Source organism: Aedes albopictus, chromosome 1 (genome assembly GCF_035046485.1).
Source record: "Aedes albopictus strain Foshan chromosome 1, AalbF5, whole genome shotgun sequence".
In the NCBI taxonomy this organism is placed as follows: Eukaryota; Metazoa; Arthropoda; class Insecta; order Diptera; family Culicidae; genus Aedes; species Aedes albopictus.
The window spans coordinates 34,667,963-34,682,598 of NC_085136.1; the positions used below are offsets into that span (position 1 = coordinate 34,667,963).

The 14,636-nt window shown below is 43.3% G+C and overlaps 2 protein-coding genes across 6 annotated transcripts in view; one reads left to right on the forward strand and one right to left on the reverse strand.

The window, feature by feature from the left end:
• LOC115256839 (coronin-7) overlaps positions 1-14,636 on the reverse strand; it is an 88,018-nt gene that overhangs the window by 12,226 nt on the left and 61,156 nt on the right. The gene's annotated exons all lie outside the window — the stretch shown is intronic.
• The window catches only part of LOC115253714 (uncharacterized), a 74,836-nt gene continuing 60,904 nt past the window's right edge, over positions 705-14,636 (forward strand). The window contains exons 1-3 of one of the 2 annotated variants that reach the window (XM_029855861.2): positions 705-1,335; positions 1,402-1,785; positions 12,810-14,347. In XM_029855861.2, coding sequence (XP_029711721.1) covers positions 911-1,335; positions 1,402-1,785; positions 12,810-14,347 — 2,347 coding nt within the window. In that variant the 5' untranslated portion in view covers positions 705-910. Of the gene's footprint in view, positions 1,336-1,401; positions 1,786-12,809; positions 14,420-14,636 lie in introns of those variants that run through there. The other variant, XM_029855854.2, reaches the window with a different exon arrangement.

Consider the following 14,636-nt stretch of genomic DNA (forward strand, 5'->3'; position numbering starts at 1 on the left):
GAAACACCGACTGTTTCGAACGGTCGCGAACAGTTTGGAACTGGACGGTCAATAGGTAAATCCAACGGAAGCTAACGATCCCTCCGCATCTGGTGGCAGGAATGAGAACCCTATGAAAAACGTGACTCCGCCAAAATTTGCCATGGCGCAGCATTGGCAAAAATCACTTTTTTTTAATTTTTCGTATCGAATTCCGCATCGTAGAGAAACAAACGAGCACTTTTTGGAAAGAAAATTTGATTCTCTTTCAGTTGCGCTTAGATCCGGTAGGTACTTATGAACAATTTATGTCATTAATTTGAGGAGCTCTTGCTATGCCTCCGGCGGGCGATCTTCCGGATTTTTTGTTAGCTGGCCAATCCGATGTCTGTCGGCGTGGGCATCAAGAATGATGATCATGGAAGCCATTGCAAATGGAAAATAGCAACTTCTAGAGCAAAAAATGAGTAAAATTTGACGACAAAAAATTGACTTTTTATGTAAACAAACGATTTTCTCCTTATCTCACCAAGCACCTCTACAATTGGGGGTCATCTGGATTAGCCTATACATTGGAACTCAGTCATATGTTTTATACATCCTAGTTTAATCCACCTAAAATACCATCGCACCCCACTGTGATCTACGCATTCATTTCACCCGAGTTCATTATCAGACTCTCTCGCCTTTCATGACTGCGCTCTTCCTCTCTTCCTTTTTGGCATCAAAGTTCATTAAGCTGTCAAACTTCGCACCGCGCCCGCGACCGATCGCGACTGATTGTTTTGTGCGCTTTCAACGGTGTTCGCGTGTTCTTTCATTTTACTTTTTAAAAAGTGCATTGTATCTGGCACGGACGCCAGAAATTTGCTTCCGATTGCATTAATCTCCGGTTGCAACTTGCAACAGCAGTAGTAGCAGCAGCAGCAACATGGAAACGACACCGTCAGAACAGTCATCGGCAACGGACGGCACGGTTGTGACAGTGCCGGCACCGGCGAAGACGGCATCAACGACGACGACGACGACGATCCAACTGGACGACCGGCTGGATCAGATGACGCACGATTACTACGACCCGATGCTGAACCGGTACGACACCGGGCCGGGTGCGGATTTGGACGACACCCAGCAGCCGGGGGCGTTGGCCGCGTCGGCTGCCGCGGCAGCAGCCAGCAAGTCGAGCAATTTGTCGCACAGCGACACACCGGCTGCGGTGCGAATTCGGCTGAAAAATACCCGGGACCTGACGGAGGATGGCCTGCGGGAGCTGTGCCGCGTGTACGGAACGGTCACCAACGTGCACAAACCGAAACAGGACGCCAGCACGGCTTTCGTCGAGTTTGCCAACCAGAGGTGAGACTAAGGGCATTTTTGTTTAATTCTCTCAAAATTGATTTTTATATTCGGATCCACTTTCAGCGAGGCGGGATTGGCCATCCAGGAGCTGAACCGAAAGTTGGGCTTCCAGTTCTATCCGGCGTTTGCGCACGAGAAGAAAACCGTTCCGCCGATGGATATGAACCTGCCGGCGCCGCCACCGCCCTTCGAATCGGCCGCCGAGGTGCAGCTGGTGCAGACCATCGAAGCCAGTGGCGACGAGGAAAGCTGGGAAATGACACTGGCCCCGCGGCGGATCAAGACCGGGTTTTCGATCCCGCTGAAGGTGCGCTTCCCGGAGCAGAGCACGATGGCCACGGCTCCGTTCTACGTGAGCCGGACGTCGCCGCTGTCGCGGGTCGATGCCAATAGGATTTTTAGCGTGGTCACAGTGCTGGACAGTGAGCACCGGGAGCTGAAGGCGTTGTAAGTATCGGAATCTGTGGGAATTGTTGTGGGTTTCGAAATCAATTACAGGCGTACCTCGATAGTACGTACCCTCGTTAGTGCGTACCCTCGATAGTACGTACCCTCGATAGTACGTACATTTTGCCTCGATAGTACGTACACCAAAATTTATTTAATTTTTAATCTACAAAAATGGGTTCGAATCATTAGTAGAAGTATAGCAGAGACTCCGATACTATGAATTTGTGTTATGCAGACTCCTATAACACGGATTTTCAGCCATGGTTTCCCAAACTGTGGGTCGCGTCCCCCCAGGGGGGTCGCCGGCCTTCATCCAGCGGGTCGCGAGAGTCAGTTGAATAATTTACTGTAACCAGGGCCAGATCTGCAAGCCGCGGTTGCTTAGAAAAATGTTCATAGTTTTTGACGTTTCGTGGCTTTGTTGTTAACGATTCGGACTTAAAAAAAATCGTCAGCTTTCGCTTTAAAAAAAACTCGCCAGCTTATCATGAGTAGTTGGATTTAATTCAAAATGAGGGTATGCGTGCGTGTGCTGTTTTATAACTTGATGGTGGCTTGGTGGCTCACCTCATGGAGTTCCTTCTGGGATTCCAGAAGAATTCCATCCGGGACTCCCCTCGTGGTTTGTCCACAAATTTGTTCCAGAGCGTTCTTCTGGGATTCCATAAGCTCTTAATAAAATTGTTCCGGAAGTTTATTTAGGATTCCTTCAGAAGTTCCCTCTGGAGTTTTCCCAGGAGTTTTTTTTTTCTGAGATTCCTTAAAAGGTTCCGCCTGGGGTTCCGTCAAAAACTCCTGCCATGATTGTTCCAGGAAGTTCCCCGCGATTTCCAGAGATTCCTGGATTTCTGTAGAAAATAATTTCGAGATTCCTTCAGCATTACTCCTTCTAGGATTCCTGAAACTCTTCCAGATATTCCTTCCGTGGCTTCTCCACAAACTTATTCTAGAATTTCTCTAGGAGGGAGCTATAATTTAGTTGCTTTTTGTTTATTCAAGAAAATCCTACAGAAACTACATGAGGATTTCCAAAAACAAAATACTCTAAAAAATCATAATGAATTCCAGGAGGATTTTCATTACAAACATCTGAAAGAATTCCAGAAGCGTCTGCAAGAAATCCTGACGGAGCTCTTGGTAGAGACCAAAAACGGGTCCCTAGGTGATTCCTGGAAAAAGTTCTCGAAGAAATCCCGGAATCAGTTTCTGAAAGAATTCCTAGAAGAATCTCTAAGAGGAATCCCGGAAGAAGTTCCTGAAAACTAATTCCTGACAGTCACCCAGAAGAAATTTACGGAGGAATCCCGAAAGGAATTTCCGAAAGAATCTTGGAAAAATCCCAGAAAGTTTACCTGGTAAAATTATTGCAGGAATCCCAGAAGGAATACTTAAATCAGAAGTAGCTTCCGAAAAAAAAACGGGAGAAGTTCCTGGGGGGATCTCGAAGAAGTTTTTAGAGGAATACTGAATGAAGTTCTTGTCAGGGATCTTGTACGATCTCTGGAAGGGTTTTTGAAGAAATTCCTGAAGAATTCCCAGAAGATACTCCGGGAAGAATCTCGTATGAAATTCCAGGAATAAATCCTTATGGATTGTTGCAAGGAGTTTTTGAAGGAATCTCGGTAAGATTTTCTGATACAATTTCCGAAAGAACTCCTAGAGAAATTCTGGGTGAAGTTGCTAGAATTTACAGGAATACCATCTAGAAGCCCAAAAAAAATCCGGAGACATCCCGAAAGAAACTGTTCGGAGAATCTCGGATGAAATTCCTGGAGGATTCCGGGGACTTTTTGAGAAATTCTCGAAGAAACCTCTTGAAGTCCGAACGTAAACAAAAGGTCACAAAACATCAAAAACATAGAGAAAAAATCTTTAGCAACCAACCCGAAATGTGGGATTCGGGGAAAGACATTTCACTTGCTCGCTTGCTTTAGGGATTTCTTCAAGTTTCAAGTTTCTTTCAGTTCCGAAATTCCTCTACGTGTTGGTTATTTCTCCAGGAATTCTTTCTGGGATTCCTTAGGGATTCTTCCAGAGTTTCTTCTGCGATTCCTATTGAGATTCCAGAGTCTCTTTCAGAGATTTCTCCAGAGATTCCTTACCAAGAATTTCTTCGGTAATACTTTCGGGACTTAAAGCTAAAGGATTTCTTCAGGAATTTATTCCTGAATACCTCTAGGAATTTTGTTCCGGGATTTCTCCATGAATTCATTCCAAGATTCCTCCAGAAATTCATTCCGAGACTCGTACAGGAATTCTTTCTAAGATTCATCGAATAATTTTTCCTTGAATTCCACCAAGAATTCCGGGATTCCTCCAAGAGCTCCAAAATACCTCTAGGAATCCCTTCTCGTAAAAAAAATTAACTCTTGGAGGTGTCCTAGAAGGAGCAATGTTCAGAAGGTTTTGAAAATATCAAGGCAATAAACATTGCAGGAGAAAATAATTTTATAATGTTTCCACAGACAAACAGACGTAACACTTACGAAATTTCCATCGACCACGCTTTTAACGATCATTTTAAATTTTCATAGTTGTGGCTTCCACAACCAGAGGCGCGCGCATCGGTTTTCTATGTGTTTGACGTTTCACACTAGCGCCTTCTGTTGACGATATTGCACAACACAGTGATTCGTGCAACTTTTCCACCAGGTGATGGTAGTGTGAACTGGGCGATGGATTTCAATGAAAATCGTTCAAGGTGTTACGTCTGTTTGTCTGTGATGTTTCTATAACAAGATATAACTGATCTAGATCGATTTAATTATATCTAGACCAGTTTGGATGGTTCTAAAAGATAATTCAAATAAAATCAATATAAATTCCCAGAGACGAGATGCGTTTACGAAGCATTCCCAGAGCACAAGAAGATTTTTCCAATACATATAGGATCCTAAACAAGCAAAATTACGTAATTAATAAACAGACCCTTAGGCCACATGTAATTTTTTGGCAATCCTGACGTTCTAGAAATAACATTCTTTGATTTGAAAATGAAATTTGAAATAAAAATTTGTGATTAGATAGTACGTACGTTTCGATAGTACGTACACTAAACGAAGCGGTGGTGTACGTACTATCGAGGTATGCCTGTACTCCGAAACGAAGCATTTCTAACGCGTGGTTCCAGGGATCCCTTGGAGAAACTCGGAGAAAATCGCTTAAAGAGTTTCTTGGGGTGTGAGATTTTTCGGAGAACTCCAATAGAGGTTTCTTATGAGATTTTTCCTATGAGGATTCCTATGAGATTTTTTTCTTTGGGTATTTCTCCAAGTATTCCGAGTCCTTAGAAAGTTCATTGAGGTTTTTTTCCAGAGATTCTCTTATCCAAGGATTATTTGGAGACGTCATCCGGCGATTCCTTCGGGAAATCCTCCAGTGCATCTTTAATATTTCCAAAGTATCATTGGATTGGATCTTTCTTACAAACATTATGCAATTCTTTGACTAACTTCTACAAGGATACCTTTGCAAATATCTTGTTTGGCATTCCTTCAACGGTTCCTTCGGAAGTTTCTCCAAGTATTCCTTGGAGAATTTCTCTAGGCTTCAAGGAATCCCTCGAGGGTTTCCATGGAAAATTCCTCTAGGGATTTCTTGGCAAAGTTCTCCAGAGAAACCTTAGGGAATACCTCCAGGGATTCCTTAAAGAAATTCTTCGGGAATTTCTCCAGAAATTTCTTCAGGAAGTTCTCCAGTGGCTCCAGTGGGAATTTCTTTGAAGATTCCTTCAGGAATTGCTCCAGCGTATCCTTATGAAATTCCTCCAGGGATTTCTTGACGAGTTCCTTCAGATTTGTTTTTCAGATCATGTTTCCAGCGCTTCCTGGGAGATTTTTTACAGAGATTAAGGAGTTTTTGACGAACTTCTCCAAGTGTTCCTTTACGAATTCTTTCTCTGTGCATTCGGACAAGAATACCTTGGAGAACATCTCCAGGAAATCTTTAGGAAATTCATCCAGAGATTCATTTGGAAACTTCTTGGAGAGTTTCTTCAGGTAGTCTAATAAAATCCTCAGGGATCTTTGGATAATTTCTCCTGGCTTTAAGGAATTTCTCGAGGGATTCCTTTGAGAACTCCTCCAGAGATTTCTTCGGAAAGTTCTTCGGGGGTTTCTTCAGGAAATTCTACAGAGGTTCCTTGACGGATTCCTCCGAGAATTGTTTGGATAATTGCTACAGGAATTTCCTGGGTAATTTGTTCAGGGATTTCTTCGAGGATTTCTTTGGGAATTGCTCCAGCGTATCCTTATAAATTTACTCCAGGGATTTCTTGACAATTTCCAATGGACATAGGTAGATTAAGAAGTTTTTTAACGAACTTGTGCATTCCGCCTAGGTAATTCATCTAAAGATTCTTTTGAAAACTCCTAGGAAGAGTTCTTTCAGGGATTTTCCAAAAAATCCTCAGGGAAGAATTTCTCCAGACTTTAAGAAATTTTTCGATGAATTCCTTGGAGAATTCCTCCAGGGATTTCTTGGCAAACTTCTCCAGGGATTTCTTCGGGAAATTCGACAGAGGTTCTTTGACAAGTTGCTCCGATAATTACTTGGCTAATTCTTCCATGAATTTCTAGGGTTATTCGTTCAGGATACCTTAGTAAACTTTGGCATGGAATCCTTAGTGAATTCCTCCAGGAATTCTATCAAACTTTCTCCAGATATTCCTTCGAGAATCGGTACAGGGATTTCGCTTAGAGAGTTTTCTAGTGGCTTACCTTGGGGATTCTTTCGGGAACAATTCCAGAGTATCCTTATGGAATTACTCCAGGGATTTCTTGACGAATTTCTTCAGAGTTTTTTTTTCAGATCAAGTCTCCAGGGTTTCCTTGGAGATTTGTTACCGAAATTAAGGAGTTCTTTGACGAACTAATCGAAGGATTCCATTTCAAATTTCTGCTTTAGGCATTCCGCCAAGGATTCTTTGGAGAATGTTTCCAGGGAATCCTCAGGAAATTCCTCTAGAAATTCTTTTGGCAGCTCCTTAGAGAGTTCCTTCAGGATTTTTTCGGAAAATTCCTTCACGGGCTCCTCGGAGAATTTCTTCAGGCCCTAAGAAATACATCGAGGGCTTCCATGGAGATTTTCTCCTGGTATTGCATGGCTAAGTTCTTCAGGGATCTCTTCTGGAAAATCGAATTCCTCCTTTGAGCATTCCGAACACGGTGGAGCGGACCTGGTGTGGTGGTTGGAACACAAGACTATCACGCCGCGAACCTGGGATTGAATCCCACGCCCGACATTCTCACAAAAATGTGAGTTCTTCCTTCGGAAGGGAAGTAAAGCGTGGGTCCCGAGATGAACCAGCCTAGGGTTAAAAGTATCGTTAATATAGACCAAAAAAACATTCCGAACCCGAAGTGCTAAAAAAACGCTAAGGTGAAGAGAGGCAGGCGAATTCCCGGTGGGAACGTAGAGCCATAAGAAGAAGAAAAAGAAGGCATTCCGAACACGGGTTTCATGGAGAATGTATCGAGGGAATCCTTAGGAAATTCTTCCAGAGATTTTTGGAGAGTTCCATCAGGAATTTTTTGGAGAATTCGTTCGGGAATTTCTTAAGGAATTTCTCGAGGAATTCGTTGGAGACATTCTCAAGGTCACAAAGAATTCTTTGAAGGATTTCTTGGTAAAGTTCTTCTGGTAACCCTTGTGAAATTTCTCCTGGGCTTCCTTCGGCAAGTGCTCCATAGATTTCTTCGGGAAATCTATAAGTTCCTTAGCGAATTCTTCCGAGAATCGCTTGGAAAATTCCTCTAGGGGAACTTGGCGAATTCCTTGAGACATCATTTCCGAAATTCATGCTGGGGACTCTTCCAGTAAATCGTTCTAAGGATTCCTCCAGTAACATTCTTTCAGGAACTCCATCTAGAGTTTCAACCGTGAATTCCTTCTGGGGATTTCACCAGACATTTCGACACTGATTCTTCATTTGGGCCTAACTGACATTTTCGAGTTCTCTTCATCGATCCTCTCTTTGTGTTTTCACAGAATGTGTATTGAGTTTTCCAAAGATTTTTCGGTTGAAATGCGAAGAAGATGACTACATGTTGCTATAGAAACAAAAAGAATAATGATTTTGTTCGTTTTGATCACGTTATTAGCGAAAGAGAGAGTCGACGAAGAGAAATCGATCAAGTCAGTTAGACCCTTATGAAAAATCATTGTCGATTTGTTCTGGAGATTGGGAAATTTCAGTTGGGTATTCCTGCAGAAACTCCATCTCTTGGTTATTTCAGGAATGCCATCTGGAGATTCGTTCTTGAGCACCTCCTGGGAATGCTTCCAAGAATTCTTGCTACTGATTCCTTCAGAAACTTTGTCAGGGAAACTTTGTCAGAGATTACTTCTGGGGATTGCTTCAAGAAGTTCTTCTGGTCATTATTCAAAGAATTTCATCTGAGAATTACTCCAGGAAATCCTTCTGGCCAGAGATTTTTCATATTCCTTCATGGGTTCCTCATGGGGATTCCTCCAGGGATTTCTTCGGAAGATTCGTTAGGGATTCCTACAATAGCTTAGTTTGGATTATTCAAGAATTTCGACCTAGGAGTTTCTTTATGAACTTCTGAGAAAAACAGAAGAAACTTCTGGAGGATTCCTGGTGAAAATTTCTGAAAGATTCTCTCACTACGTGGACTTTAACGGAACGGAGTGATTAGGTCTGGCCAAAGTATACGGTCCATACAAATTTTCAAAATTTCGTTTGGACAAAAGTCTACGAAAGGGGGGGGGGAGAGATCCGAGATGACCAAAAATGAGTCTACCTAGTTTATGGACAGCGCCTGAATGAACTCCATAAGGAATACTTGAAGAAATTTCAAAAAAGAACTCCCGGATGATTCCTGAAAATATCGCTGTAAGAGGCTGTAAGATTGCCAGAAGAAACTCCGGACGGATTTCTGGTGAAAACTCCTGGAATATTCCCATAATGAACTGCAGAAGGAACACGTGAAGATATCTTAAAAAAAAAGCTCATGGAAAACTTCGACAAAACGCCCGGAGGGTTGCTGAAAAGAAATCCTGTAAAAATTCCAGAAGAAACTGTTGAAGGAATCTCACCAAGAACTCTTGGGATATTTTTGAAAGGAACTTCTGGAGGATTCCCAGAAAGAGTTTATGAAAGACTTCCAGAATGAACTCCAGGAGGATTTTCCGAAGGAACTTCGGGAGGATTTCCAGAAAAAAATCTCCAAAAAGAATCCTCGAAGGATTTCTGGTAGGAACTCCCGGATTCTGGAAGATAGCCTTGGAGGAATCGCAGAAAAACAAACCCTAGATAAATTGGTGTACAAATTTCAGGATCCGTTGGAGTTTTCCGATCTTATAGTCCCCAGATGAAATTTATGGAACAATCCTCAGAACAAATGTCTGATGAAATCCCCGGAAGGAATTCATGAAGGAAACCCTAGACGGAGTTCCTGGAGGAATCCCCAGATGCACTTCTTATAGGAATCCACAGAAGCAGTGCCTGGAGGAATCTCCAGAACGAATTGCTAGAGAAGTCCCCAGCAGGAATCCCCATATGAAAATCCAGGAGTCCCTGGAGGAACTCCCAGAAGGAACACCAACAAAGTTGCCCTAACACAAAAAATAGCTAATAGCAGCGGAAGCAAACAAAACAGCAAATGGCTCGATTCATGAAGGAGTCTTCGGAAGGAATTCCTGTAGTAATTCACAGATTGAATTCTTTAAATAATCCTTAGACGGACTTCTTAAAAGAATTCCCTGGACAAGTTTTTTAGGGATTCCCAGCAGGCATTCCTAGAAGAATCCCCAGCTGGTATTCATGAAGGAAATTCCAGATAGCATTCCTGTAGTAATCGACAGAAGGAGGTCCTGGAGCGATTTCCCAGGTGGAATCCTCAAAAGAAATTCCTGGAGGCCGAAGGAGTATCTGGAGGAATCCCCAGAAAGAATTGCTGGAGAAATCTTCAGCTGTAACTCATGAAGGAATCCACATGTCATTACAGGAGTAATATACAAATGAATCTGGAAGTTCCTGAAGGAATCCACAGTTGTCTACAGCTGAAATTTGTGGAGAAAAAAAAATCAAAGATATTTGTTAGATTCTTTTCAAAGTTTATTCAGAACTGTCTATCAAGAATTCTTAGATTTTTTCAGAGAAAAGAAACATCCAAATTTTCATTGATAACTTGCCTTTTGAAAATCCTATGTTTTAGGACTTATCCAACGCTTTTCTCAACGAAAGCTTTGTAGAAAATCTCGAAGGAACGCCAAGAGCTCATCTTGAAAGAGTTCAGAGAAGTTCCTGAAGAAACTTCCCTGAAAAAATGCGCGAAGAAATTCCCGAAGGAACTTCGAGAGAATCTCTGGAGAACTACGTAATAAGCCCCTGGGGAAATTCCTGAAGCAATCAGTGATATAATCCCAGCAGGAACTCTTGGAGAAATTTCATAAGGATTCCCTGGAAGAATTTCCGAAGCGATGTCTCAAGGAAGTCCCAGGTGCCCCTAGAAGATTTCTCCAAGCGGTTCTCGGAAGAATTCGCAAAGGATCCTTTATAGGATTCCTCAAAGAAATCCATAGAACACTTGCCGAAGGAATCCTGGGAGAAATTTCTTAAAGATTATCAGGCAAACTTTATCAGAAAATACTAGGAGGAAATCTCCAAAGAATCCTTCGAGGAATTCCTTATGGCTTTGAGAAATTTTCTAATGAATCCCTGAAGGACATCCCGAAGTTCCTGAGTGAACTCTCCAAGAAGCTTCTGAAGAAATCTCTGGAAGAATTTCCTAAGGATTCCCTGAGGATATTCTCCAAGGAATCCTTGGTGGAACGCCCAAAGTAGGGATTCGTAAAAGAATCCTTGGAGAAGTTCGTCAAAGAACTTCTTAAACTCTGTAAGTAATCCCCAAGAAAACCCTGATGACATGGAGACACTGTAGAATTCTCCGAAGAAATTTCTGGAGCAATTTCCAAAGGAGCCTATGAAGGAATTCGCTAAGCAAACCCTGAACGAATTACTCAAGAAATTGTTGTAGTAATTCTCGAAGTAATTCGGCAAGAAATATCTGTGGAATTTCCAGAATAAATCCCTGTGGAGCACTTGCTGAAGAAATCCCTGGAGAAGTTCTCCAAGGAATCCCCCGATGTATTCCTGAAGGCCTGGAAAAATTCCCCAAGGAATTTAATTTTCCGAAAAAATACTGGAGAAACTCACAAGGAATCTTGTAAAAGAATTCTTTGAGTATTTTCCTAATGATTGCATGGAGAAATTTTCTAAGAATTTCTTGGCGAAATGATTAAAGGAAGAATTTGCAAAGGAATCCTTGAAGAAGTTCATCAAAGAACACCTTAATTTCTACAACAAAGCTTCAATAAAATCCTGGAGGGAGTTGATCCCTGAGTTCGTCGGATACGCTGGAGGAATTTCCGAAGGAATCCATAAAGGAATTCCCAAGGAGCCACTGGATAACTGTCCGAAGAAACCTCTGGAGCAATTCCTGAAGAAATCTCTGAAGGAATTCTTTAAGGAATTCCCTAAGGGTTCCATGCAGAAATTCGTTAAGGAATCCCTGAACGAATTACCCAAGAAATTCCTGAAGGAATTCTTCAGGTAATTCTCGGATGAATTCACCACGGAAGCTCTGTAGCATTTCCCAAGGATTCCCAAGGAATTCTCGGAGGAATTCACCTAGGAACCTCTGTAGAATTTCCGGAAGAAATCCCTGAAGCACTTGGACTTGTCGAAGAAATCCCTGGAGAAGTTCTTCAAGCAATTCTCAAAGGAATCTCTGAAGAAATTTTCTGAAAAATCCCTGAAGATACTCTCCTAGGACCTTCTAAAGGATTCTCGGGAGGAGTTTCCTAAGGATCGCCTGAAGATATTCTCCAAGGATTTCTTGACAAAATGCTCAAAGGAGAATCCTTGAAGAAGTTTATCAAAGAACACTTTAATTTCTGCAACTTCAAGAAACTCTGGAGACTTGATATGAAGAAATCTGATAGAAATTGTCAAGAATTTCTGAAAATTTCGCTAATGAATTCCTGAACAAAACGAATAGCCTAGGAAATTTATGAAGGTATTCTTCAGGTGATTCTCGGAGAAATTCGCCATGGCACTTCTGTAGAATTTTCCGGAGAAATCTCTAGAGGAATATTCCAAGCAATCTCTCAAGGAATTCTCCAAGAAATCCATCGGGGAATTCCTTATGGCCTGGAGAAATCCCCCAAAGAATTTCTGAATGAATTACTCAAAAAACCTGGAAGCATTTCCTAAGGATTCTCTGGAGAACTTTGCCAAGAAATCCCTGGAGAAATTCTCCAAAGAATCCCTCGAGGGATTCCTTAAAACCAGTAGAAATTCTCATTGGCATTTGAGGACGACCTAGGAATTCAATAATTTTTGCACTGCACGATAAAAACTGGGAGCGGGACATTTGGCATAAAGTCATTTGGGATAAGGTCGTTTGGCATAAGGTCACTTGACAGAAAAACGTTTGGCATAACGGTCATTTAGCATAATGTACATTTTGGCATAATCGAAATGAACCCTTCTTTTTTATGCCAAGTGTCCAATATGCCAAATGGCCGTTATGCCAAATAATACAGACTCAGTTTTTCAACCACAACCAACAAAACCCTAAAATATGAGCAAATATGTACTATTGGACCATGTTTGGACCAAGAATGTCGATAAGGCTGTAAATTGCCTTTACGCCTTACAATGTAGGTATTTTATGGTAAATACATATAAATTCTCCTTTGCATTCCCTAGCAAAGATCGACAGTTAGTAATAGTTTCCTGCAATAACAAGAATAACTCAGCCCGGGCGAGCTTGGTGGTGGTCTAGTGGGAATTATTTGGTATGTTGAAGGTCCTAGGATCAATCCCTTTCCAGACCACACTTCACCAACCGGACCCGTTTCGCCTATTGATTAAGAAGGCAACATTGGCAAGAATGCGATTGAGCCAGGGTACATATTTAGTGAATGACATTTTTGCGTTTATTAAACCCATTGAACGTCACCACTTCTAACTTCTGGATTCTCTTCTCCAGATTCGACGCCAAAATCGAGGAACGGATCGAGAATTTCTGCAAACGTGAAGACGTCAACCGAGTGGAGTCCAAGGGCACCACCCCCAATGGCAAGCCCCTGTTCGGCTTCAACGGCCTGTCCGCCGAAAAGAGCGCCCTATTCCCGGATTCCTTCTGTACGAAGTGTGGCCAACGGGGCTTCTTCAGCTGTAGTCTCTGCGGGACGCAGTACTGCTCGAAGCACTGCCAGCACGTGGACTACGAACGGCACAAGATCCAGTGCGAGCCCAAAACGAGCGAAACCGAATCCAGCCGGTGCTCCACGCCGGGCAAAAAAGGCGCATTCCAAGATTTGGACGAGTGTTGTCTGGTCCAGGAGGAATTCCGCAAGGGGTCCCATGTTGTGATCCTGTCGGTGCTGAGCCCGGAACGAGTATATGTACGATCGCTGGACAAGGAAAGCAACAAGGAGTACCTTCAAACGCTGAGCGATATTGCCCAGGCCGGACTGACGGCGGACAAGCTGACCGCTTTTCCGGAACCGGGTGACATATGCCTCGCCTTGTACGAACCGTTGAAGATCTACGGTCGCGTTTTGATCGTCAAAGTGACCCGGAAGAATGTTCTCTGTGTGTTTATCGAGTTTGGCCTGATCAGCATCGTGGCAATGGAAGAACTTCGCCTCCTAGCCGATAGCGATCTCAAGCTCCGCAAAGTTCGCATCCACAAGGTGCATCTCAAGGGCATCACCGAAGAGTACGGCCACATCGAGAAAGCCATGACCTATCTGAACACCCTGATCGATCAACCGCTGGAGATGAAGGTCCAGCTGGAAGTGGGCAACCTGGTGGACGGCGAACTCCGCACCGCCGCCGGAATCAGCGTCAACAAGAAAATCAACGATCTCATCACCATTCCAATCTGCAAGCCGTCGGAAAATCCGGACTCCTTCGTCGACTACAAAACGGTCCCACACAAGACTCTCCCGCCGAACCAGAAGATGGACGTCATGATTCTCAACCGGACCACCATCAAGCTGGACTTCCGGGTGTGTCTGATCGCATACGATGACCTGCCGTATCTGCAGGACCTCCAGCGCAAACTGCAAAGCTACGGCAAGAAAGTCAACCGATTCGTCGAACATTACACACCGCGCCTGAACGAACTCTGCCTGGTTCGCAATATGGACACCTGGTACCGTGCGGTTTGCATGGAATCCGTAGGCGACGGTCGACCCACGGTTTACCTGTGCGACTATGGATGCCTCCTGATGGCCCGTTTGGACGACATTCGCAAGATTCCGCCCTCGCTGGCAACGGAAGTCCGCACGACGGATGCGCGGGTTTTCGGCGTGGAGGAAGCGGAGAAGGCCGGCGTCAAGATCGACTCCGAGTTCTTGGACATCTACCTGGAGGAGAACGAACGGATGGCGGTGGAAACCGCCGAGGAGGTGGAGTTCAAGGAGTTCGAACAGGCCCTGTCCAAGGAGGAAACTTCCATGCTGACGGTGATCCGGGTTCCGGATCTGATCGGCTTCATCGAGGATCGAGCACATTGCGGTGAGTCTTTACGATCTGATGTTACTGCTAGTAGATTTGGGAAATAGATGGGACGGGTTTCATGATCTCGCAGATTACGGGAATAACTTGTGTGGTGGAAAAAATGAGAAAGCCATGTTGGTTAGGAATGGTGGATGGGCTTCGAGTAAAACATTGTGAGATTTTGGTAGTTAACGATTTGAATGCTCTCATGATAAAATTCCTAATATATTGTAATCCTGGGGACATTTTTTACGGAAATTTCTACTTCAAATTCAATTTTGACTACAACAGAATTTTTAGGTGAATC